The 26085-nt window shown below is 44.4% G+C and overlaps 1 protein-coding gene across 1 annotated transcript in view; it reads left to right on the top strand.

Annotated features, from left to right (window-relative positions):
* Nucleotides 1–26085, top strand: part of CEP68 (centrosomal protein 68) — a 68244-nt gene that overhangs the window by 28173 nt on the left and 13986 nt on the right. Inside the window, exons 4-5 of the mRNA XM_029593623.1 lie at nt 31–153; nt 11201–11297. Of these exons, the coding sequence (XP_029449483.1) occupies nt 31–153; nt 11201–11297 (220 nt within the window). The remainder of the gene's footprint in view (nt 1–30; nt 154–11200; nt 11298–26085) is intronic.

The raw sequence follows: 26085 nt of genomic DNA, 5'->3' as shown, positions 1-26085 counted from the left end.
ATATGTAACTTCTTGTATTTATTTAAATAGATATTTTGCCATAAACTGGAAGAACTGATTGAATGGCTGTATAAGGTAGCAGAAGTTAAAGACAACTGGATTCCACCAAAGCCAGAGGTTGAAAGCATCAAGTCATCCCTTGAGCTTTACCTGGTAAACACTTCTTCCAGCTTTTTTTTCCAATGTGCTTGACAACTGGGAAGAGTTGATTCTATAGTTTTGTTTTCTAAACTCTTAATCTGTGGGTAAACAAAATATTGAAGGTATCAATACCGGGTAAATGTTTAGTGATTGATAATTCCATATATAATTTCTTCATTCATTATAAGACATAATATTAATATTGATCATAGATGGTGTAGTGGGGTCCTTACAATAATAAGCTTGTAATCTTATCATAAGAACATTGTTTATTAATATCTGGGTTAATCTTAAAATGTATCTGTTTAAAGCTACTTGGAAATGAACAATTATATATAGTATTTAGTAGTAAACGGTATTGCTAGCAATCAGTGCTGTCATTACATTTTCTATCTGAAAAATGATTGTTTGCAGCTCTGATCTTCAAAGTACCTTGTCAGCAGAGCTGAGATGCTTGCCTGGGAATATATTATGGAATACTGCACACCCCAAAGGGAGGTAAAAGAACCTCAAAGTGAGAGAGGAAAGGTGCATCCTTTTGTATTTTTGGTGCTGTGCTCTTGGCTTCTGTGTGGGGGAATGATGAAATGAGATTTATAAAATACATCTAGACTGCCTGCTGTATATAAAAATTGCCCAAAGTGGACCTAAATATGAATACCTGAGGAAGAAGGGATGGTGAAGTGGAGAAATATGATAGACATTCAAATACCTGAAAGAAATAATGCGCAAGAAACGAGCATTTTTCACTGGAAAAGATGCTCAAAGGACATAGATTCAGGAGCAGCATTAGAGAATAATTCATCACTGAAAGGGTGGTGGCCTCCCATAGAGACAAAAACAGTAACAGACTTAGGGGCTATAGAAACATGATGGCAGTTCATATGGCCTTTTTCTATCTTGTATGCCTATCCACACATCTAATTTAGCTTTACAGTTCCCATCACTCCCTTGGAGATCCCCTATATTTATCCAATGCTTTCTTGAATTCAGTTACTGTTTTTGTCTCCACCGGGAGGCCGTACCAAGCATCCACTACTCTTTCTGCAAAAAAATATTTCCTAAGATTACTCCTGAATCTACTCCCTTTCACCCTCTTCCCATGACCTCTCGTTTTAGAGCCTCCTTTCCATTGAAAGAGGCTTGCCTTCAGTGCATGGAAAACTTTGAGATATTTAAATGTATCTATTATATCTCCCCTCTCTCGCCTTTCCTAAGGTATACATATTTAGATCTTTTTCTATCCCCATATGCTTTAAAACGAAGACCACTGACCATTTTATTAGCCACCCTCTAGACCAGTGTTTTTCAACCTTTTCCCCATCGTGACACACCTGACAGACCACGCTCACATATGTGACACACTGTTCATTACGATTCACGGCGGAAATAAAAAATAAATAAAGGCCCAGTATTATTTTTATTGTTGAGAATGACACAAGGGAAAGATACATATAATGTCTGAACAGAAATTGCATAAATAGTAAACATTCCACACCAAAACTGCACCAATTTCCAGCACTTAAACAGTAACCACCTTACATAAGAAAAGGCAACACTGAAATATTACACCAGGCCTTAAGACACCAATACATCTCCTATTAGGAAAACGGACCAAGTCAGGCTGCTATAGAGCCCTACACAGAAACTACACGCCAGCAGAAAACCTCACCTGAATCACATGTGCTGACCCTCACCTAAAAAAGAATAAAGAGACCAAAACACATAACTAGAAGCATGCAGACAAAACTGAATTGAAAACTGCAACAAGCCAGAGTCTCTGTATGCAGTATAATAAAGGAAAAAAGAAACATCACCAGTCCTTATAAAACAAATCAAGAAATATAAAATCAATAGCAGCAAAACCATACTAACAAAAAGAATAGATTATTTCAAAACAGCTGATGAGTGGAATATCCAATAATTAAAAACTCATATAAAAAATTTCTAGATACCAATAAAATATTTCAAAATAGCAGACACACAGGCCCAATAATGATACAAAAAATGTTTTGCTCTGCATACCTGGGAACTTTTGATATCCAGGTTCCCTGAGATTGTTTTGAATTAGCAGGAGGAGGGATGGTTTGCTTGCAACTTTCTCTTCTCTCTCTCTCACACTGGCTCTCAATCACTCACATATATACATGCTTTTTCTCTCGCACTTATATAGGCTCTTAATTACACATTTACACACATGCTGCCTGTCTTTTCACACTTACACACACAGGCTTTCAATCGCACACATACATGCTGTCTTTTTCTCTCCCACACAGACTCTCATTCACATGCTTACACATGCGCTCTCTCTTTCTCTCATTTACACACAGGCTCTCAATCACATTCTCATATGCTTCCTCACCTAAACCAGATCTCACTCACACACAGACACACATGGTCTCTCTTTTACTTTTACACACAGGCTCTTAAGCATACATACACATGATCTCAATCACACATGCATACTCTTTCACACAAACAGGTTTTCAATCACAAACTTACACATACAGGTTCCCAGTCATACACTTCCATTCATGCTCACACACACACACACACCCACCCACACACAGCACCTCAAACAGATATGCTTTCTCATTCACTCGACAGCAGCAGCCTCCTCCCAACCCTAAAGGCAGCAGCAACCTCCTTCACTTTCAGCCCTTGAGGAAGAAGTCCCATTGGCCGTGGAGATTGATGTTGTTCTTTGTTTTTCTCCAAGCTGCACTGTTCATTCCTCAGTCTGCGCCTCTCTTCTTCGGGTCGACGCTGCCCGCACTAGCATGGTCTCTTCTTCCCGCGCACACACCTGCAGCTCACCACTTCCTCTTCCGGGCCGCGGGGGGGGGGGGGGGGGCGGGGGGCGGGCGGGAGGAAGAGATTATGCCGGTGCTGCTGACTCCATCTTTCCTGCCGCGTTCCGCCCAGGTTATCAGCATTTTAAGCCCAGGTGGAGAACCTATTTTGCTCGGGTAGGGGGAGCAGCTGGGTCAGCTGGGTCAGCAGGGGACCGGGAAGTATGGCGACACACCTGCGTGTGCTTGGCGACACACCAGTTGAGAACCACTGTTCTAGACTGATTCCAACCGGTTTATATCCTTTTGATCGTGTAGCTCCTTTAATCCATCACACCGGTGCTCCCAAATGAAAGGGGTTGAGCGTGTATTCAGTATGTTTTGTTTTACCAAAAAAATGATGGCTTCTTCAGGCCACACATGCCCCACTTTCATAAGGAGATGTTAAGGTCAGTGATGGCCTCTGTGAATGAGGGGAAGAATTTGGCTTCGTTGGATTTAGTAGAAGCACACTTCCATATTTCCAGTCAAGTTACACATCAAAGCCAACTAAGGTTTTATGTGTTGAAACAGCACTTTCAGTTCCAAGTGCTTCCCTTTGGGTTAACTACCATGTTCAGGACCTTTTATTAAGGTCATGGTGGTAGAGGCAGCAACCGTTTGCAAACAGGGAATTATGGTTCACCTCTATCTGGATGACTGGCTCATAAGGGCCAAGTCGGCTTAAGAAACCTACAGGTCCTTGCAAAAGGTGGTCTAGTTTTTGCAGCAGCTAGGATGGGTAATAAATCTTGTGAAGAGCAAGCTGGATCCAGTTCATGTCGTGGAATTTTTAGCAGCCCATTTCGATGCCAAGGAGGGAAAGGTTATGTTGTCCCCTAAGAGGCTGACAAAGTGATCTAGGGAGTGCAGGTCTTTCAAAGGCAAGATGCATGCAGGGCATGAGATTACTTCAGCTTCTTGGCCTTATGTCAGCACTTCTGGACTTGGTCCCATGGGCCAGAGCCCATATGACGCCATTGCAGCAGTCCCTCCTGTCATGCTCGTCACCTGCTTTTCAGGATCACCATCGCTGACTTCAGGTGCCATCAGAGGTGAAAAAGAGTCTTGGCTGGTGAATTGCAACAACCCAGCCTACTAAAAAGGATAGCAATGCAGCCTCCCAACTGGATTGTAGTCACCACAGATGACAGCCTAAGAGGATGGGGGATATGCTGCCAAGGCCAGGTAGCCCAAAGGCAGTGGTCAAAGGAAGAGGCTATCATGGAATGTGAGTCCTTAGGCTGTGGCGGAGTTGATACTACCCAGCTCATGAGGCACGGGCTGGGCCCACGCCAACAACAGGCAGACACACTACTGGCTGGGACCATGAAGAGACTTCGCCTCTTCATGGTCCCAGACTTCGCCTCTTCCCCCACAGGTTGAACCTTTGGGTTCTGAAGCCGGCAGGGCTTATGAGATTGTCCACAGCTGGATGAGCAGTCTGGCAGTGATATCCAGGCAAGGGTCAAAGGCAGGTGGTAATCGAAGCAGAGTCAGTATCAAGGAAGGGTCAAGGCAATGAGAGATCAGTCAGAGAAGGCAAGGAGGGCAGTAGACAGATAAGGAAGAGCAGGAAGAAGGCAAGGATTGGAGCAAGGCAGGATCCGAAGCAACGAACCGCAGGAGGACCTGTTGCAGAGGCAAAGAGAGAAGCTTGGACCTGGATTTAAATACCTTGGCTCTGTGATGTCATCTGCATGTGTCTTGAAGTTTCTCCATCAATAGCCCTGTAAGAATCCGAAGGGCGCACGTCACTAGGGAGGGGTGCACCAGCACAGCTGCTGGTGTTGTTGATGCAGCATCTTGGGCCTGGGCCTACTGAGATAAGGTGCATGAGATGGGAACTGCGGTCGGTGCAGCGTTACAGAGGCATAGTGTACAACAAACAGACTAGAGACAAGGGCTGTCTGGTTAGTGCTTCATTATTTCCTCCCATTACTGAAGGGAAGAGCTGTCTGGATAATGTCAAACATTCATAAACAAGCAGGGAGGTGGGGGGGCAGTACCCACAGCCGTGTGCTAGCACAAGAGGCAGCCCAGCTGTTCAAATGGGTAGAAGTGGACTGATTTCTACTTTCGACAACACACACATAGGGATGGAAAATTACCAAGCCGACTTTCTTAGCAGCAGGAAGCTGGATTTGGGGGAGTGGGAGTTGAGTCCAAAAGCCTTCCATTGATAGTGGATCACTGGGGACTCCTGGTTGTAGATCTAATGGCTACAAGAATGAATGCCAAGGTCACGGTGTTCTTCAGTTGAAGGGCAGAACCAAGCTCCAGCAGCATAGATGCCTTCCTATGCCTGTGGCCTCAGACCAGCCTACTTTGTCTTCCCATTAATAGCCTCTGGTGGGCAGGACAATAAAAAAAAAAAAAAAATAGAAGACCACTCATCCACACTGTTTCTGGTGGCTGCAGATTGTCCAAAGAGGTCTTGATATGCAGACCTAGTGAGGCTGCTACTTGGTCCTCCACTACTCCTGCCAAAGGGGCAGGGATTTCTCTGGCAAGGGCCAATCCTAATGGAGAATCCAGAACCATTCTCACTTATGGCATGGCTCTTGAAAAGGGCTAGGTTGCAGGGGCTACTATTCAGCTATGTTAAAAGCATAAGCTAGACCTTAATGTACGCTTTCAACATTGCTGGCGTACATTAAGGTCTGGCAGTTGTTAAGGAGTTTTGCAACAAACGGGGCATCTCCCTTTGGAAAACGGGCATACTACAGATTTTAGACTTCCTTCAGTTGACTGCTAGTTCCCTGAGGGTACATATGGCAGTGATCACTTGCTATGGGGCACAGTTAGCTGTGCCCAGATGGCAGTTTACTCAGATGTGAAATGGTTCTTGAAGGGGGTAAAGCGAGTCTCGCCACCATTTCAGGCCCCTAGTGGCTCAGTGGGACCATAACTTGGTCCTAAAGGCCTTATCAGGCCACACTTTGAGCCAATAAAAAGGCATTAGTAAATGTCCTCTCTCTGAAGGCTGTCTTTCTAGTAGCATTTTGCTCGGTAAGGTGCATTTCAGAAATGCAGGCCCTCTCATGTAGAGATCCTTATTTCGTCTTCTCCTCAGACACAGTGATGTTTTGATCAGTACCTTCTGTTCTTCCTAGAATTGTATCAGACTTTCATATTAACCAATCTGTTTCTTTACCAGCCTTTCATGGCAGAGAGAGAAAAAAATGAATCTCTTCATTGGCTAAATGTTTACCATTATTGTTGAGGTACCTGAAGGAGATAAACACTTTTAGGAGGACAGAGAAGCTATTTGTGTTTGGTGTTCCTCAATAAGGGAAAGCAGCATACATGTCCACTCTAGCCAGATGGATCAAGGAGATGATAGCCTCAGCTTATATGCTCACGGGCAAACAAGTCCCCCAGTAGGGCTGAGAGACCACTTGATAACACTGTCAGTATCTTGGGCCAAAGCATTCTCAGTCTCTCCAGATAAAATCTGCAGGGCCACCACATGGTCATCATTACATGCCTTCACAAAGTATTAGACTGGATATGCAGGCCAAGGCAGACTTTGGAGTAAGGGGTCCTGAAAACAGCTCTGTCTCCCTCCTGCCCCAGCAAAGGAAAGCTTTTGTAATTCCCATTCATAATGACTGGTCCAAGGAAGAAATTTTAAATTATGCTTATCTGATAATTTTCTTTCCTCAAATCCTGCTAAACTAGTCCAGATCCCACCCAGAAAGACAAGGGCGATGAGGGAATTTGAAGCTAAATGCTTTGTGAGATAGCCAAATAGTGCTCATCAATCTTCATTAAATGTCTCTGCTTTCCTTGAATGTCACCTCTTAACACTCTGAACATTCTGCAGTACCTTGTTAGAAATTCTGAATTGGGCTTTGGAGGAATTCCATATATTCACTGTGCTTTGACAATAGGCTCCTGGGATTAGATCATAACCACACTTCTTTTATTAGCCCAGAGAGATGTCATTAAAGAGTTCTGTCCTCTTTCTCCATCAGCAGTGAGGGAGGAATAAACCCCTAGGGATACTCTGACTTTGGGCTGGGGAGAGATTTCAGGTGGGCCCTTTAACTCAAGGAGCTCTGGAACATGCATTAGTGTTCGGATGCTCCCAGGAGAATATTAACTATAACTTTCTGAGGTGTAGTTAAATTAAATGATGACTTGCCAACTTTGAATGCAAACCATGTAATTTGATTTGCATGCAAGGCAGCCCCTTACCGTACTTGCATTGTGCTATGTGGCATTTCAGATTTTGCTTGTTATCTCTGTCTTAATGCATTTTACTGCTTGGTGAGTGTGTTAATGATCCCATTAGAGAAAAGTGTAAGATACAATAAAACCAAACATCCTTAATTGTAAAGAGAAGAGAAAGCCAAAGAGCACTTATGGTATATGCCACTGCAAGAGAAAACAAATCGGGACTAGATGGGCTATGTAGTTCTTATCTGCCCAGCTTATATCTCTACTGGGCTTGTGCGGTGGTTCCCGCACAATTGAGTGTTCTAGAAGTCTCCTTAATCTTGTTTGTCTGCACTTTCGTACAGACAGTTGGAGCCCTGTCTCTCACAGGTTACTTCTCTTCAGCATCCCTTCGCGTTAGCGAACCCCAAAAAGCACTTTTCATTGCTACCTTGGCTCAGCATAAGGCATCAGATTTTAAATATTGCTCATGTGGCCATGTTCTGTCCATAACAGACTGGCATAACTATTGTTATTTATGCCTGAGCCTTGATCGTGATCAAGCTAATTGTCTGGACTGCAGCAGAATGTCACTCAGGACCCAGAGGCAGAGGGCAGAAAAAAATAGCACAGCTCCGGACAGAAGGTACATCATTGTTACCCACAGAAACCTCCTGTGCCTCTGCTTTAGGCAGTTCCTTGTCTGGGTTGACCAAGGAGGTAGGAGATCCTCACATTCCTCCCTTGGATGGGTGAAGGAGGTCCAGGGCCAAGAGCACCGACCAGCCTCCTCTGGGTCGACACCCATGCCAAAAGCACAGTCATGATCTCCCTCTGTGCACCTAGAGATGCATGGTGCCATAACGCCAAGAGGTAGTGGCAAACACCAGGACCACCGACACATATGGTACCCGTGCACGGAGCAGAAACTCCGGTGCACCTCAGCATATGATGCATGGTGCATCTAAAATGGCGTGACAGCCACGGCCCATACGGTACAAGAAGCACATCACCAGAAAGTATGTGAATCAAAGGTCCAACAAAAAGACTCCATCGATTAAGAGACCAGCACCAGATGCCGTCCCGCCAAAACCGAAGGAGGAACTCGACAAGCCCCCTCACTCTTCTGTCAAGGAGGCTTCGTCCCAAGAATGAAGCAAGAAGGCTCAACTGATGCAGGAGCCTCTGCATTGGACTGTGTCTAGCTACGATGCACAGGCTTCTCAGCCGATGCATTACAGGTCAAGAACGCCTTCAGAGTCCTCTCAAGCTATTGGGTAGCAGTTGTATTCAGGACTCACAACATGTATACGAAGAAAAGATGACCAGATTTTGTGCCCAACTCAGCTTCCAGAATGTCACATTTCTTGGCGTGTAGAGGCAAACAGGATCGCACCAGAATGATCTTTGTTACACCAGTGTGGCTGAGACAACCATGGTATGCATATCGTGTACAATTTTCAATGAAATCCCTGCAGGGCTTGAAATCCCTCCATGAATCTCACTGTGTGTATGTTGAACGCAGGACTCTCGCACATTTAGATTTGTCACAGGACATTCAAGATTCTGTAGTTTCAGCAAGGAAGCCTTCCACTCGACATAATTATGCTTTCAAGTGGAACTTTTCTACCAAATGGTGCGGAGAACATTCCATTGATCCCTTCACCTGTGAGCCTCGTCAGTTGCTTTCGTATCTCCATCACCTTGGATGTACTTGAGTGCCATAGCAGTATATCATCAGCAAGAGAATGAGTCTTTGATCTCCATGCACCTGCTAAACTCCCGATTTATGAAGGGATTCCTGTACTTGCATCCTATCACACACAAGCCACCAGTTCCCTGGGACATTAATGTGGTACTTACAGCACTTATGGAGACCCCTTTTGAGCCTCTAGACACAGCTGACTTCGAGTTCCTAACCTGGAAAGTAGTCTTTTTTTTGGTTGCGGTCACTTCCTCAAGAAGAGTTAGTGAATTGCAAGCATTAGTTCATTTTCCTCTGTATTTGCAATTTTTCCATGACAGATGGTCTTCCGCGCACACACCCAAAGTTCTCAAAGAAAGTAATGTCTGCCTTCCACATAACGAAGCCATCACTCTTCCAATTTTCTTCCCTAAACCACACAAACAGGAACGGGAAAAGCAACTCCATACCCTAGACTGCAAAAAAGCATTGGCCTATTACAAACAGAGGGCATAAACTGTCTTCTCAACTATTCGTTTCCTATGACCCCAATATGCTGGGAGTGTCGATGGCAAAACAAACCCTCTCAAACTGGATTACCTCTTGCATACAATACTGTTTACATTCCAAGTCACCTGCCCTGGCACATCCAGTAAGGGTACACCAAATACGTGCTACAGCGGCATCCATAGTGCAGAAATGTGCCAATCGAAGAGATCTGCAAAGCAGCTACCTGGTCATCTGTGCACACCTTCACATTGCATTGCTGCCTGGACAAGTTGGCAAATGCATACAGTTCAGTGGGGCAGGCAGTGTAGTTCTAGTTAACATCCACTTAAAGTGCTGTCCATGAAGGAGTTTGAGTTGCAAAAAAAAAAAAAAAACCTTCTGATACCACTTGGTGGCAACCCTTAGCTTGGGACTCCCCACTCAGCATGGATTATTCAGCCTGCTTATTGATGGAATAAAAGCAAGTTTGCTTCCCTTAAACTGTGTTTTCCGTTAATAGCTGGATGAATTAACTATGCGATCCCACCCTAGAGAATTTTCTATACAATGAAGATTTCTTTGCTTTGATATGGAGTGAGGAGACTTCAAGAACACTCAGTCACGCAGGAACTATCGAGGATACCCAGTAGAGCTAAAAGCTATACAAGCTATGAGAGACAGCTCTGCCTCGTGCCACCTAATTCATCCTGTTATCTATGGAAAACACTATTTAAGGTAAGCAAACTTGCTTTTCTTGTTTTATAACATTCACTTTATCTTTCTTTAGTGCTATCATTTTGAAATATTTTTAAAAAAATACTTTTGGGTAGGTTCCAGGATTGCAGCCTAGTAACTTAAACAGAAAAGGACTGAATAAGTGTGAAATCCCTAAGCAGCAGTGCCAGTAGTCAAGCCTTCAACACTAGCTACTGTCTGTTCATGCATCTGGTATCAAGGATGATGATTCTTTTATTTGTTTCCTTTTTTTTTTTTTTTTTTTTTTTTTTTAACAGGTTTAATGCTTTTGCTTTGGCCATGGTCATAAAATTCTTGTTCCCCATTGGGTTTGGGTGGCAGGATGACAACACCTCATGTTGTACAGATTCTTGATTTCAGTCTAAGGGGCCAAGAAAGGCTCACACTTGATCTTGGCCAAGGATTCTCTTTACAGAGCTGAAGGCTGTCATTTGTTTTGAGTGTATGCCTGGAACTGTACTTTTTTGTTAAATTTGAACAGTCTAAAAGTCTAGCTGAAGGCATGCTTAGAAATTGTTATAGGAAGAGGATGGGAGATTGTGGCAGGACCAGTGACTATATTTCATTCTTCCTATAGTTTCATGATTTTTAGCATCACTACTCATGTCTGCTTCCTAGCTACTTTGTTTTAAAAAAAAATGTACTTTTCCTCATAGCAAACTTCCTTTCCCTCTTGATATTTAAATTCCCTGAATGGGAACTCTTCAGGTTCCTGGAGCCTGCAAGTCCAGGCGTTCTTGTAGGTCTAAGCACAAGGTGAGTAAATTTTAAGATTTACTCTGTTTTTTAAAGGTAATCAAATTCTGAATGCTTATGAAAGATGCATGAATAGGAGTTGAGGTCTTGACGATTAGTGCTACTGCTCACAAGTTTCAAACTTGTGCTACTTCAAACTTGTGTCTGTTACCATGTATCCAATATATGGCCTTGGCTAAAAAATACAAATAAATGAACTTCTTCCTTTATTCAAAAGCTGGGCACCTCTGATAGTGCTATAGAAATGATTACTAGTGTACCTGAAACCCACTTCTGGGGAACCATCTCTAAGGAACAGAAACTAGTTCATCTTCCCTGCTCTTTTTCTTGTCTGGGTTCTAAATTCTCCTAACTTTTGTTTTGTTTGTTTTTTTGGCAGAAATTTAAGAAAGACATAGCTAAACACCAGACGCTGACAACCAGTGTTCTAAAGATCGGGGAGATTCTTCTAAAGTGCATGTCCTCTAACTCGCCAGGTAACACTTTACTTTCTTCTTATAATTACTTAGTAAGTCTTGATGTTGCTCATTTCAAAGCAGCTGTTTCAACAAAAGCCATTTTCTAAGAGGAAGTAACATTTTCTGGAATGGCAGCATAAGACGAGCGCTCTGATCAGATGCTTACTAAATCATATATCTTCCATGGATTAAACTTCATTTGAAATGCAACTTATAAAGCGTGCGGGTTGCTGATAATCCACTGTCATGGGCACTCGTCAAAAAGTGGCTGAAATTAAGCATTCCTCCGATTCGGGGAGCACATCAGGAAAACGCATGAGCAGGTCACAGGCAGCAAGAAATCAAGTCTTCTTAGATGCAGAGCTTGACAGTGTGCTGTGAGAGAAAACTGGATCTTCCATTCAAACCCTTATGCAGTCTGAGAGGAAAAGTTGGTTTCAGGACCTTCAGAAAGAAATCTTTTCAGTTAAAACTGAAATCATGGAGCTAAAGACAGAGTGGAAGGGGGTATTCACAGAGCTGGGAGGCTGTATGGAAGAGGTGGAGCAGAAACTTGCAGAGCATGAATTACATATATTGGAGGTTAAAAGCCCTATTTCCCAGCCAGAGATCTTTGCTAAGATCGAGGATCTCGAAAATAGATCCAGGCGAAATAACATCCGGATCAAGGGCCTGCCTGAAGAGGCTTACTATGAAGATGCCATTCTGGTGACACAGCATGTATGCAAAGCCATGTTGCTCAGGTGGGAGCAGTGAAGAGGTGGAAAAACCTGGAATTAATATAGATTGTGCACAGCGAGCTTTGGGACCTCCAAAGGGTAATCTCCCCCGAGATATTGTCGTGTGCCTGAATGACTTTCCGGTAAAAGAGAAAATTATGCACATTGTCATAATGCAAGGCACTGTGCTTTTGGAAGGACATAAATTATCCCTCTGTAGTGACTTGGCACCACCTATGCTACACAGAAAGGGAGAAGAAATATTACAGCAAAACTCAGAAGACGGAATGTGAGATACCGCTGGATCTTCCCCTGTGGTTTATTATTCACTCTGAGCAGAACTAGTTATAGAGTTAAATAAAGGGAAGAGGCTGGTCTCGACACAGCTGATATACCTCAGGGAGATCCCAAAATATCAGTAGGGGTTTCAAAAGCGACCAGACAAGCTTTCTCCTGCTGGCAAAGAGTATCATCAAGCTTTCAAGACCTGAGGGATATCAGCTTGTGTGCAAGGACATTTGGCATTGCTAATGTTTTCCATTTTATGCATCTCTTTAGTGAAGATAACCCCTGTTAGGGGAAACTAAAGGGTTCGCTTGTTCAGGTCTGATGGTCATTACCTAAATGTGGTGGAAATTTTAGACTTCTATGCCTATTTACTGGTTTTGAATCTGTTATTATATTGATCGTACACTTAACATAATATTGAACTGTTTTGCATCTGGAAGGTGGGGTCATTCTTCCATAGGGATCTGTTCTTTGACAGAGATGGGTTGGAAGATAGTTGGAGTTAGAGGGAGAGGGGATGATGGGTTTTGGAATTGGGTTTGGGGGTAGTTGAGGGGAAGGGGAAATGGAGGGCGGAAGAAGTATAGCTTGGGGGGGAAAGAGGTGGTAGGGTGAAAAAAGAACAAAGAAAATTTGATGGAAGAGAAGCAGAGGGTGGGATACCATTTTATCATAGCATCTAATAATGTCAGGGGCTGGAATACACCCAATAAAAGGCAACTCCTGTTTAAGGAATTACTAAGGCAAACGACTGATATCACATTCATTCAAAAGACACATCTTAGGAAAAAAAGATGAAGCTTTATTAAAACAGAATTACATATTATTCTGGTATTCTCATGCGATAATAAGAAAATTTAAAGGTCTGTGGATCCTTTTACACACTTCTCTCAATATAAATATTATAACAGGTACAGAGAGATAGAGAATGTACCCAGCTTTTTCATGCAAGGCACAGAGGTATCCTTAGTAAATATGTATGCCCCCAAGTAAGAGCAAGAACAATTTTTTTATATGTTAATAGAATGGATAGTGGAGTTTGCAAAAGATTCTGTGATCCTGGGAGGAGACTTTAATGTAACCATTCAACCCTCTCTGGATAACTCTAAATCCTCTGGACAGTCTCCAATAACACATAGAGGAAAATTAATACATTTACTGGATAGTTGGCAAATATTTTCTCACAGGACAAGCAGGATGGTTGTCCTCACAAATGGGTGACATCGAGGATGGAGCCCACCACGGAAAACTTCTGTCAAAGTTTAAACAGAACTTTGACTGGCCCCTACTGGGCATGCCCAGCAAGGCACTGACCCTGCAGCCAGCAGGGGTCTCCCTTCAGTCTTCTTTTTTCCGCGCAGCAGTTGCCACGCGGTGAAAGGAGCTCTCTTACCACGTTCCTGACAGGAATTCGGTATTTTTCTATCCGAAGAAAATTTGCCCCTCAGGGGTCTCCCTTCGACAAATTTTTGTCACTTTCGCGGAAACCGGTAAGTTTTTTCCCTTTTTTAATCGGCGGCCGTCGATTTTGGCCCTTGAGGCCTGTGGGAACTTACTGAGCCCGCGCCTAAATTTGGCCTTAAGCCATGGCGACGGGGTTCCGTCGATGTCCGGATTGTACCCGGACTATGTCCATCACTGACCCCCATAGGGTTTGTGTTTTATGTTTGGGTAGTGAGCATGATGTCCTGACTTGCACCAAATGTGCCTTAATGACACCTAAGGGTCGCAAGGCCAGGATGGAGAAGATGGGGCTCCTCTTCCATGCACCCACCCCAACGCCATCGATAGCATCGACGTCATCGGAACCGGCACCGTCGAAGTTGCACCACCATCGCCAACCCGCCGGTGACCGTCCACCATCGATGACTTCTCGGCCGTCGACTCCTGTCCCCTCCCCGGATGACCGAGGAGATCGGAAGGATAAGCATCGCCATCGACGGCACAAGTCTCGGCCCGTCGAGGATCCGCAACCATCGACCTCTGAACAGGCCGAGCCACCGAAGAAAAAGCCTCGGTCGGACCTGGCACCGTCCACGTCTCGTTCGCAGGCACCGAGGAAACCCTCACCCTCCCGGGGTGCGGGGGCCGTGATCCCACCGGTTACGGTGGTCCCTCCGGCCCTGCCTCAGCCTCCCTCTCCCGTCGAGCCGGGTATGCTTACCCCTGGTCTCCGGGCAGAACTGGACCGGCTGGTCCAGGAGGCCATCGAGAATGCGATGCGAAGATTCCAGCCTCCACCGGCACCGCCTCCGGCACCGATTCCGGCACCGCCTCAGGCACCGACCTCAGCACCGACTCTGCCACCGAGGATGGAACCGACCACCGAGCCTATAGTGGAAGCGTTGGCACCGATACTAAATCGTATGGAGGCACTTATGCGCGCCCTTCCATCGGTGATTTCATTAGCACCGACTACACCATCATCTCCGGAAGGACATTCATCGACAGGAGAAACACCGTTCCGGATTCCTCCGTCCGGTGTCGTTCCATCGGTGCCTTCACATACCTTTCCACCGATTTATCCTTCGGCTCCATCGATTCCAAGATCGGCAACCGATTCCATCGGTGGCCCCGAAGCCCTCGATGCCGTTCACTGTTCCGCTTGCAGCACCGGTTCCATCGATGCCTTTGGATCCTCTACCAGGTCCTTCAGGACAGCAAACCTTACATGATCCTTATGATACCTGGGGTGATGATTCATCTTCAGATACAGATTTACCATCCCCACCATCTCCTACAGAGAGTAGAAAACGATCTCCTCCTGAAGATCTCTCCTTTATAAATTTTGTAAAGGAGATGTCAGAAGTTGTGCCTTTTCAGCTGCAATCTGAGACCGATGACAGGCACCAAATGATGGAGCTGCTCCAATTTCTGGATGCCCCCAAGATCATCGCTTCCATCCCCATTCACCAAGTATTTCTGGATCTTTTAAAGAAAAACTGGGAATCACCTTCATCTGTGTCACCAGTCAATAAAAAGCTGACTCAACCTACCTCGTTCAGTCAGCACCAGGATTTCAGAAGTCTCAACTGGATCATCGCTCTGTTGTAGTTGAGTCTGCGCAAAAGAAAGCCAAGCGTTTAAAGCCACACTCTTCCACTCCCCCTATCAAGGACAACCAATTTCTTGATAGTGTGGGAAGGAAAGTGTATCATGGGGCTATGTTGATATCTCGTATAGCTTCATACCAACTTTATATGACTCAGTACAACAGAGCTATCCTTAAACAAATGCAGGACTACGCTGACACCTTACCGGACCAATACCAGCCACAGCTTCAAGCCCTCCTTCACAAAGGATTTGAAGCTGGGAAGCACGAGATCCGAACGGCCTACGATATCTTCGATGCTTCCACGAAAGTCTCAGCTACTGCCATCTCAGCCAGACGTTGGGCTTGGTTAAAATCATCCAACCTTCGCCCAGAGGTTCAGGATCGTCTAGCCGATTTACCCTGCTTAGGGGATAATCTGTTCGGAGAACAGATTCAACAAATTGTGGCGGAATTGAAGGATCACCACGAGACGTTGAAACAACTTTCGTCTGTTCCATCTGAGGTATCCTCCAAACCACCACCTAAGAAGGACTCCAAAAAGTCATTCTTTCGGCCACGTCGTTATTACCCTCCGTCGACTAGGCCTCGTCCGGCTCGATCCTCCACCAGACCTCAACCACGCCAACCTCGGAAACAAAGACCTGCTGTAGCCCCACCCCCCGGGCCTGCGGCAGGCCTTTGACTTCCCGACTCGGAGCACATGCCATATCCCACTCCCCCACATCCCTGTAGGGGGTCGTCTGTGCCACTTTCTACAGCATTGGATACGGATTACCTCAGACCAGTGGGTACTGGCGATTATCGCACAGGGTTACCACCTCAATTTCATAACTCTTCCGGCAGACTCCCCGCCGCTTCAAGCGTGGAGTCTATCCAGCCATTTGGCTCAATTACAACAGGAAGTATCTCTTCTTCTGCAATCAAATGCTATAGAACTCGTTCCTCCCTCTCAACGAGGCAAGGGATTCTATTCCAGATACTTCCTAATTCCAAAGAAATCAGGAGGGCTACGTCCAATTTTAGACCTTCGAGCCCTCAACAAGTATCTGCAAAAAGAAAAGTTCAAGATGGTAACCCTGGGCACGTTACTCCCTCTGCTGCAGAAAGGGGATTGGCTATGCTCCCTCGACCTCAAGGAAGCTTATACCCATATTGCGATAACACAATCCCATCGCAAATATCTGCGGTTTCTCGTAGGCCGCGACCATTATCAATACCGAGTACTGCCTTTCGGTCTGGCATCTGCTCCACGGGTCTTCACCAAATGCCTCGTAGTTGTAGCAGCATTCCTCAGGAAGGAAGGTGTCCACGTATACCCCTATCTGGACGACTGGCTGATCAGGGCCTCCACCCCTCAGATTGCCCGGTCCTCCCTACAATTGACAATCAGCACACTCCTTTCCTTAGGGTTTCTTGTCAATTACGAGAAATCTTGCTTCGTCCCATCTCAAACCTTATCTTTCATTGGGGCAGACTTGGACACCTTACAGGCAAAGGCCTACCTTCCGCTACAACGGGTCCAAACTCTCATGTCCCTAGCTCACCAGCTCCAGTCTCAAGACACTGCCACAGCTCGCCAATTCCTAGTTCTCCTAGGACACATGGCATCCTCGGTTCAAGTCACTCCCATGACCAGACTAGCCATGAGGGTAACACAATGGACTCTACGACAACAATGGATTCAAGCTTTTCAGCCTCTGTCCTCCATAATCACAGTCACACAAGCGCTGCGCCTATCCTTAACTTGGTGGACGACTCAGGTCAACCTCCTTCAGGGCTTACCCTTTCTTCCACCGGATCCGCAAGTTATCCTAACCACCGACGCTTCCCACATCGGTTGGGGGGCCCATGTGGACAATTTTCAAACCCAAGGGTTATGGTCCAACGAGGAAGCCGAACACCAGATCAATTTCCTGGAACTTCGAGCAATCCGCTATGCGCTCCGCACTTTCAAAGATCATCTCTTTCATCAGATAATCTTAATCCAGACGGACAACCAAGTGGCCATGTGGTACATAAACAAGCAGGGAGGCACAGGCTCCTTCCTTCTGTGTCAGGAAGCTGCGCAGATCTGGGCGGAAGCCCTCTCCCACTCTATGTACCTCAGGGCCACTTACCTGCCGGGAGTAGACAATGTATTGGCAGACCGGCTGAGCCGTGTCTTCCGACCGCACGAGTGGTCACTCGATCCTCTGATAGCGACCTCTCTGTTTCACAAGTGGGGTTCTCCCCGCATAGACCTCTTTGCGTCCCCTCAGAACCACAAAGTGGACGATTACTGCTCTCTCATTCGGAGCCAGAACTCTCGGCCGAGGGATGCATTCTCCCTCAAGTGGACAACCGGTCTGCTCTACGCATTCCCCCCACTTCCTCTTGTGTCAAAGACTCTCGTGAAGCTACGCCAGGACGGAGGAACCATGATCCTGATAGCACCTTACTGGCCACGCCAAGTATGGTTTCCAATACTCCAGGATCTCTCCATCCGCAGGCACATTCCTCTGGGAAAGGACCCGCATCTGCTCACTCAAAACGACGGATGCCTCCTCCATCCCAACCTCCAAGCCTTGTCCCTGACGGCATGGATGTTGAAAGGTTAGTCCTTCAGCCTTTCAACCTTTCAGATTCCGTTTCTCGAGTCCTGATAGCTTCACGAAAGCCTTCCACAAGAAAGTCTTACTCATACAAATGGAAAAGGTACACATCATGGTGCACTTCTCAGTCCCTTGATCCCCTTTCCTGTCCAATTTCCAAATTCTTGGACTATTTATGGCATCTCTCTGAATCAGGTCTTAAAACCTCTTCCATTAGGATGCATGTCAGTGCGGTAGCCGCCTTCCATAAAGGTGTACAGGGTGTCCCTATTTCAGTACAACCCCTAGTAACACGTTTTCTTAAAGGCTTGCTCCATCTGAAGCCACCCTTACGGCCTCCGGCCCCATCCTGGGACCTTAATCTGGTTCTTGGTCGTCTAATGAAACCTCCTTTCGAACCTCTGCACTCCTGTGAGTTAAAGTATCTCACATGGAAAGTGTTATTCCTTTTGGCTATCACTTCAGCTCGCAGGGTTAGTGAATTACAGGCCCTAGTTACCTATCCGCCTTACACTAAACTCCTGCAGGACCGGGCGGTACTCCGTACTCACCCTAAATTTTTACCTAAGGTAGTTTCTGAGTTTCATATCAATCAATCCATCATACTACCTATCTTTTTTCCCAGGCCCCACTCCAACTCTGGAGAACAGACCCTGCATACCCTAGACTGTAAACGAGCTCTAGCCTTTTACCTAGACCGTACAGTTTCTCACAGGAAGAGCACTCAATTATTCGTCTCTTTCCATCCTAACAAGTTAGGACAACCTGTGGGTAAGCAGGCTCTTTCCTCCTGGTTGGCGGACTGCATTTCTTTCTGCTATGAGCAGGCTGGCATTCCTTTCCAAGACCGTGTCAAAGCACACTCTGTGAGGGCCATGGCGACGTCAGTGGCACACCTTCGATCGGTGCCGCTTCCTGACATCTGCAGGGCTGCAACCTGGAGTTCTCTCCATACCTTTGCAGCCCACTATTGTTTGGACAAAGCTGGAAGACAGGACTCCATCTTCGGCCAATCTGTCTTGCGTAACCTTTTTCCAACCTGATGTACCAACACCCTTCCACCTTCCCGGTAGGGTGCGGATGCCCTTTACCAAATTCCACCCCACTTGTACTGCCTGTTGCACGTCGTTGGGTGCATTTGGTGCAAGTCAGGACATCCTCAGCTCGGTACTCACCCATTTGTGAGGACAACCATCCTGCTTGTCCTGTGAGAAAGCAAATGTTGCTTACCTGATGTAACAGGTGTTCTCACAGGACAGCAGGATGTTAGTCCTCACGAAACCCGCCCGCCACCCCGCGGTGTTGGGTTCGTTTTGTTTTTACTTTTTAGGCACTGCCTGTAGCTTTGAAAATCAGACTGAAGGGAGACCCCTGCTGGCTGCAGGGTCAGTGCCTTGCTGGGCATGCCCAGTAGGGGCCAGTCAAAGTTCTGTTTAAACTTTGACAGAAGTTTTCCGTGGTGGGCTCCATCCTCGATGTCACCCATTTGTGAGGACTAACATCCTGCTGTCCTGTGAGAACACCTGTTACATCAGGTAAGCAACATTTGCTATTCCCCATTACAAAAGACTATTCTTTTTATTCCAAACAGCTTTTATACCAACAACTCTTATTCTCGCATAGACATGCTGTTTTGTTCTGCGACAAATTTACTAGAGCAAGTAAAAGAGTCATGAGTTTGGTCAGATCATATGCCTATATGAGCTGAGTTTCTAAATTTAGTCCATTCCAACCATGTAAATTTTGGAGATTAAATGATACATGGCTGAGCGATGAGCATCTGTATCAAAAGATTTAACAAGAAATACAAGACCACGTCCAACTGAATGATAATGTCAAAGTCAATGAAGCTTTCCTATGGGAAAATGGCAGAACTAAGAATAGTGATAGCCCAATTATAGAAAAACAACATAAGGAAAGAGGGACTTCCAAAACAGCGGCTCAGAGAGGCAACGATCCCAATTATAATCACTGTTGCTAGATCAGATTAACTACCAATTGATGAGGGTTAAGCAGACCTGATATGAACAGGAGAACAAAGCCTCAAGACTCCTGGTGTTTAAACTGAGGAAACGGATAGCATGGTCTCAGGTCCAGGGGATAAAAACAAGAGGGTTCCTGGAACATGATTCTTGTTGAATAATTTAGAGATTCCAAAAATTTTATAGAGATTTGTACCATAAGGAGGACAATCTCCATGATAACATAACGGACTATTTAGCAGAAGTACACTTAACTGGGGTGTCACCTGAGCAACAGGAAATGTTAGAGATATTTCAGAAGGGGAGGTTGGCTTAGCCATTAAAAATCTAAAACTGGATGAATCACCTGGACTAGACGGTTACATGGCAAGATTTTACAATCTATTTTTAGGCTTCCTTGTTAATCCCCTTAGTAGGCTGTTTAACAGTTTGCTGGGAAAGAGTGGGTTGCTGCCATCGATGCGGCTGGTGAGTATTACTGTCATCCAAAAACCAGATAGAGCGAGTATTATATGTGGATCTTACCGACTTATATTATTACTTAATATTGATGTAAAAATTTTAGCCAAAATATTAGTGGATAGGTTGGCAAAAATCATGCCGTGATTAATTAATGAAGACCAGTTGGGCTTTATAGTCGGGAAGGATACTTCAGATAATATTAGACGTGTTCTTAATCTCATATGAGCGTCGGGAGAGATAAACCAAGTGGCCTTACTTTTGGAGATTGATGCCAAGAAGGCATTTGATAGAGTGCACTGGCAGTTTAAGTTTAAAAATTTGGAGAAATGCAACCTGGGATCTCAATTTCATACGTGTGTTCAAAAATGATGTGATGGCTCCCAAGCATGTGTTAAAGTTAATGGTGGGATTTCGGAGCAGTTTCCTTTGGAAAGGGGTACTAGGCAGGAGTGCCCATTATCTCCCTTTCTGATTGCGTTTGTTGTGGAATCTTCAGTGGAAAGGATAAGACAGAATGGGAATATGAAAGGGATAAATACAGGACAAGCAGGTCATAAAATTTTGCTTTTTGCGGACAATGTCATGTTCAATTTATCTAATCCTTTGATATCTTTACTGGGCTTGGTAGAAGAACTCACTCAATATGGAAGAGTTTGGGGATTTAAGGTGAACATGAGCAAGCCAGAGATTCTCAATTTCTCTGCACCCCAGGATTTAGTATTGCGTTTATGCAGTAGTTGCCCTTCAAATGGGCGACAGACTATATTAAATACTTAGGAGTGAAAATAGGAAGAGATTATCGTCAATTAGCAAGATTAAACTATACACAGTTGGTGAAGGAGATTACATCGAACCTCCATAAATGGGGTAAATCTACTCTTTCTTGCCTGGGAAGGATAGCAGTATTAAAGATGAATGTACTACTGAGGCTGTGCTGTCTGTTTCAGCTGCTGCCAGTGGGTATTCCCAAAGGAGACCTTCAAAAGAAATTTTTAGAATTTGTATGGCAACAGAAGGCGCCTAGAATCGCCAGGCAAGTGATATACTTAGCTAACGAATGGGGGGAATTGGGAGTCCCAAATATTGAGAAATATTACAAAGCAGCCTAAATTTGGGCTATATTGGAATGGTATAAATCACCCATGAGAAAACAGTGGGTAAATATTGAGGAGCACTTTTCGGGGGGGCGGGTGGGGATTCCAATCCAGATACTTCCCTGGTTGTATAAAGGGCAAACTCGATCTCAAGCTATCTGTAACCCTTTCAGCTGGACATTAGATGTATGGGAGTCCATTAAAGATAGGATGACGTCTTGGGGCAGGTATTCACCATTAATGCCTATTCGATATGAGTTTTTGGTTGGAATGGAGAAACCAGTTTCAAACTAGGGAGAGAAAAGGGCTTGTTTGATTAGGGCAGATATTAAGCCCACAGTGTTGGATAAGTTTTGCTGATTTAAAAACTAAATACCAGTTGGAAGAGGGGGACCATGTTGCTTATTTACAATTAAGAACTTACATACATCTGAATTTGGGTAAAACTTGGCTAGAGAGAGCATATTCTTTATATGAAAAATATATTAACTGTTTACCTTTAAAAGGGGTTTATAACTCATATTTACAGGGTATTGAGTAGGCCCCTGGAGGGTCTACTTAAACATTAAAAGTACTAGGAGAGAGATTTAGGGTGTACACTTGAAGAAGACTGGGAAAGCATAAAGTGGAGAATTCGAAAAACCTCTATTGCTGTTTCCTTAGCAGAGAATTCATATAAAATTTACTTTTGATGGTGTTACACCCCAGTCAAGTTAAAAGCTATGGTCAGTTTCCTGATGCCAATGATCTTTGTTGGAGAGAATGTGGGCATTGAAGATCAGTAGGGCATATTTGGTGGTTTTATTGGGACATCCTTAGTTAAGTACACAGTTTACCTTTGGACAGTGACCCAATGGTATTGTTACTTTCAGCTTCAGTTGCTGGATGCTGAATAAGATTGATCGTCTAGTGACTTAAATATTATTTGTGGCAAGTTGTGAAATGGCTGCCCATTGGAAGAACAAAAACTCACCCAAAAAGTTAGCAGTGTATAAGAGACTCTTACATATTTGCCAGATGAAAAAGTTGATGGCGAAGCGGCATAATAATATGAAAAACGTTGATAAGATTTGGAGTGTTTTTCAAGCCTGAGACAAGGAAAAGAGTTCCTTATTTTAGAGATGTGAAGGGACATATTGGATTGCTTGATAAGTGGTAACAGAGATTATTTATTCTTAAGCAATGAAAATTAAATTTTAAAAAAGCCACTTTCTTTTCTCTGTGAAAATGTCATATTTTTGAATTATTTGCTACTTGATAGTTTTTATTATGAATATAATTGGATTTAATTAAGGTAGTGTAAGACTTTTTATAAATGATTAGTGTTTGGTTAAGGTACAGCACGTCAGGGATTCAAAGCTGCCCTGGAACAGGTAAAAGGTCTATGGGTCTTGCATGGCTGTCGGTAATCTGTGGCCTGCCCCACCTTCTGTTGTCGCTCTTCCACATCCTCTTTCCCATAGCACTGATGCAGAGAGCAGAACATAGAAGGCACCGTGTGCAGGGATGTTACTGGCTGAGGGTTAATGGCACGAGACAGTTTGAGATGTATGGTTTCAGTCCTAATATATGCAGGGTATCTCTAAATAGTGATAGTATCACTCTTAACACTTCTTAACTTACCATGCAGGAGAATTCATCTTCCCTCCTATGATTGTATGCAGAATAAGAATGACTCGTTTCCAAAGGCTATTGCAGCACCTTCATTCTAACTGTCTTTTCATATCCCTGAGACAATGAACCAATAGGTCATACTTTTCTATTTAGATTTGTGGGAAAAAAAGGCCGACAGAGGCAAAATTAAAAAAAAAAAAGGCGATAACCTTTTTATTGGACTGACTTAATACTTTTCTTGAATATCTTTTAGAATTTAATGCTCCCTTCCTCAGGTTCAAGCAGAATGAGCAGGTCATAATAACAGATTAAACTGAGTAATATTAGAAAATATCTCTTGGTAGGAAGGGTGGCCAACGCATGCGGCAGCCACCTGGTGGAGGTGGTGGTAATAAACAGAGGAACAGAATTTAAAATCATGAGAGGTCTAGAATGGGTAGATGTGAATCGGTTATTTACTCTTTCGGATAATAGAAAGACTAGGGGGCACTCCATGAAGTTAGCATGTGGCACATTTAAAACTAATCGGAGAAAGTTCTTTTTTACTCAACGCACAATTAAACTCTGGAATTTGTTGCCAGAGGGTGTGGTTAGTGCAGTTAGTGTAGCTGTGTTTAAAAAAGGCTTGGATAAGTTCTTGGAGGAGAAGTCCATTACCTGCTATTAAGTTCACTTAGAGAATAGCCACTGCCATTAGCAATGGTAACATGGAATAGACTTAGTTTTTGGGTACTTGCCAGGTTCTTATGGCCTGGATTGCCACTGTTGGAAACAGGATGCTGGGCTTGATGGACCCTTGGTCTGACCCAGTGTGGCATTTTCTTTGTTCTTACGTTCTTAAAGAGAGCCTTGGATAAACACAGCTATGAAGAAGTGAAGGGAAACCCAGACATCAACAGGGATTTATATGGCATTGCACCAGGAATGAAAGTAGGCATGCTAGATAGCCTTATGGTCTTATTTGCTGTCATGTTCTCTACTTAAGGTCGTCAATACCGGGTCCACAGTGTTAAGAGCCCCCCCCCCCTCCCCTCCCAATCTGTCTGCATCTGCTTTTGTACTTCAGCCAGGGGACTGAAGCGTGAATTGCACCCTTTTCTGGACTTTTAATTTGGGTTTGCCAATTTCCCCAGCTGCCTGTCTGGGCCTGCTCCTGATGTTTCTGCTTCTTTCAGTTGTCCGGGCCCCAGTTCCACAGAGTTAAAAGCAGACCCACAGAAGGGTCATGTCAAAGGAGCCATGCCCTTTTGTGCTCCTCTGTGTGCATCCTGTCAGGCATCGATTGTAGAGGCTTGTATGGTTGCTTCGTTTTATTATCGTGGTCATTTAATTAGTCTTAGGGTTTTGCATAAGCAGCGCCTTTTACACTTTGTCGTTTTATTCTGTATACTGAAATGTTTGAGTGGTTTTATTTCTGGATTTTGTGGTATTGTTAATAGGTGATTGTGTTGGAGGCTGTTGGAGGACAGGAAATTCGATAATACCTTTCCTGTGGTTTGGGGCAAGGATGTGGAAGCTGATGGGAGAATTAGGAGGAAGTTGCTACTGGTAGGGATGAGTCATGGCAAATACTCCCTGTTCCAGTGTAATGTAAAATTCAGTAATTTCATTGTCATGTTAGATATGGACTGGAGGCAGTAGCTCTGAGGGGGGCCAGTAAGGGGGTGAGATTTGGCTGTCTTTAAAAATGGTTCCCTTGCAAGGGGGACCATTCAAAAGTCATACGACCTGAGTGGGTTTTTTTATGGCAATTAATATGAGATCTGCTAAAAAAAATAAAGTTGAGATACTTCATGATCTAATTAGTGAACTTGAGGCAGACTTCCTTTGTCTTTGATTCCTTGTTACATGATGAAGGTATTGTACTTTCTAATCAGTTATGCCCTAATGGATTTATGTCTGTGATTGGACTGCGAGTTGGGAGAAAAGGGGGAAGGGTGGTGTTAGTATTGAAAGGCCAGCGTAAGCTGGTACAGCAGCTGTGGGGAGAAATCGGTGAGGTGTTTGTTTTTGTTAAATTGATAAATTGTGCACTGTAGAATGAGAATAAAGTGCTGGAGGAACTTTTAGCTTTTGCATTAGTAAGGTGTTAAATGTTTGAGGGAAGCAAATCTCGTCACCTTATTTGTTGAATATGTTCATGGTCCCAGTCTGTGATATGATATCCAGATGGTTTGTGTGATTGGCAGAGAATTAATGCCGGTTTGGGTGCTATAGTTTTGTGGTTGAGGACCTACAAGTTTAAATAAAATCTTAGGAAATCAAAAGTGCTGTGGGTAGGAAAAGATGAGCAGAGCGGTCGAGCTCTGGGCTCTAGCTTATGTCTCTGGAAAAAGATAAGTTCTTTATTCCATAAAAAGTTTCATTATTCAAGTTGGAGTAAATGGAATTTATCTTCAGTGATTTAAAAAAATTTCAAAAAAAGTTAACGTTGTTGTTTAAAAGAGCGGCAGTTTGAAAACGCAGTCCAAGAAGGTTACCCCGTGATTAAAGTTGGCTGAGTGGTCACACTTCTAATAAGCGGACAAAAGTTAAAACGCTGTGGCAGCGGATATGTGCAAGAGCTCACATATGAGGGTGTACCTAATTGCACAAATTGCGTTGGACATATGTGATTTTCTTTATTAAGTTTGTTATTTTGATCACATATTCTACCAGATTAAGTTGCCTGTCATAGTTGGGCATCTCAGCCTGGAGTGCCTTCTAACTTGTGCCAGCGCTGCTTAGAGGCTCAGGGAGAATGACCTTCCTCTGTTTTTACTAAGCCTGGTTCTTCCCAGCCTGATGATGGCCTGGGTAAGGTCATTTCTGGAGGGGCTCCTGACCTTGGAACTCCCTTAACTGGTTCGTCAGCGGGGGACAGTAACTCAGTGGCATGGATCCTTCTTCCTTTTCTTGGGTAGAATTTTTTCAAGGATTGCAATCCTTTCTTTAGGCGCAATACTCAGCCCCATCCAATCCTGTCAGGTTAGAATCTCAGGCGGTTAAGTGCCGAAGTACA

The sequence above is a fragment of the Rhinatrema bivittatum genome, chromosome 3 (genome assembly GCF_901001135.1).
Source record: "Rhinatrema bivittatum chromosome 3, aRhiBiv1.1, whole genome shotgun sequence".
Classification (NCBI taxonomy): Eukaryota; Metazoa; Chordata; class Amphibia; order Gymnophiona; family Rhinatrematidae; genus Rhinatrema; species Rhinatrema bivittatum.
This window is presented reverse-complemented; position numbering and strand designations above follow the sequence as displayed.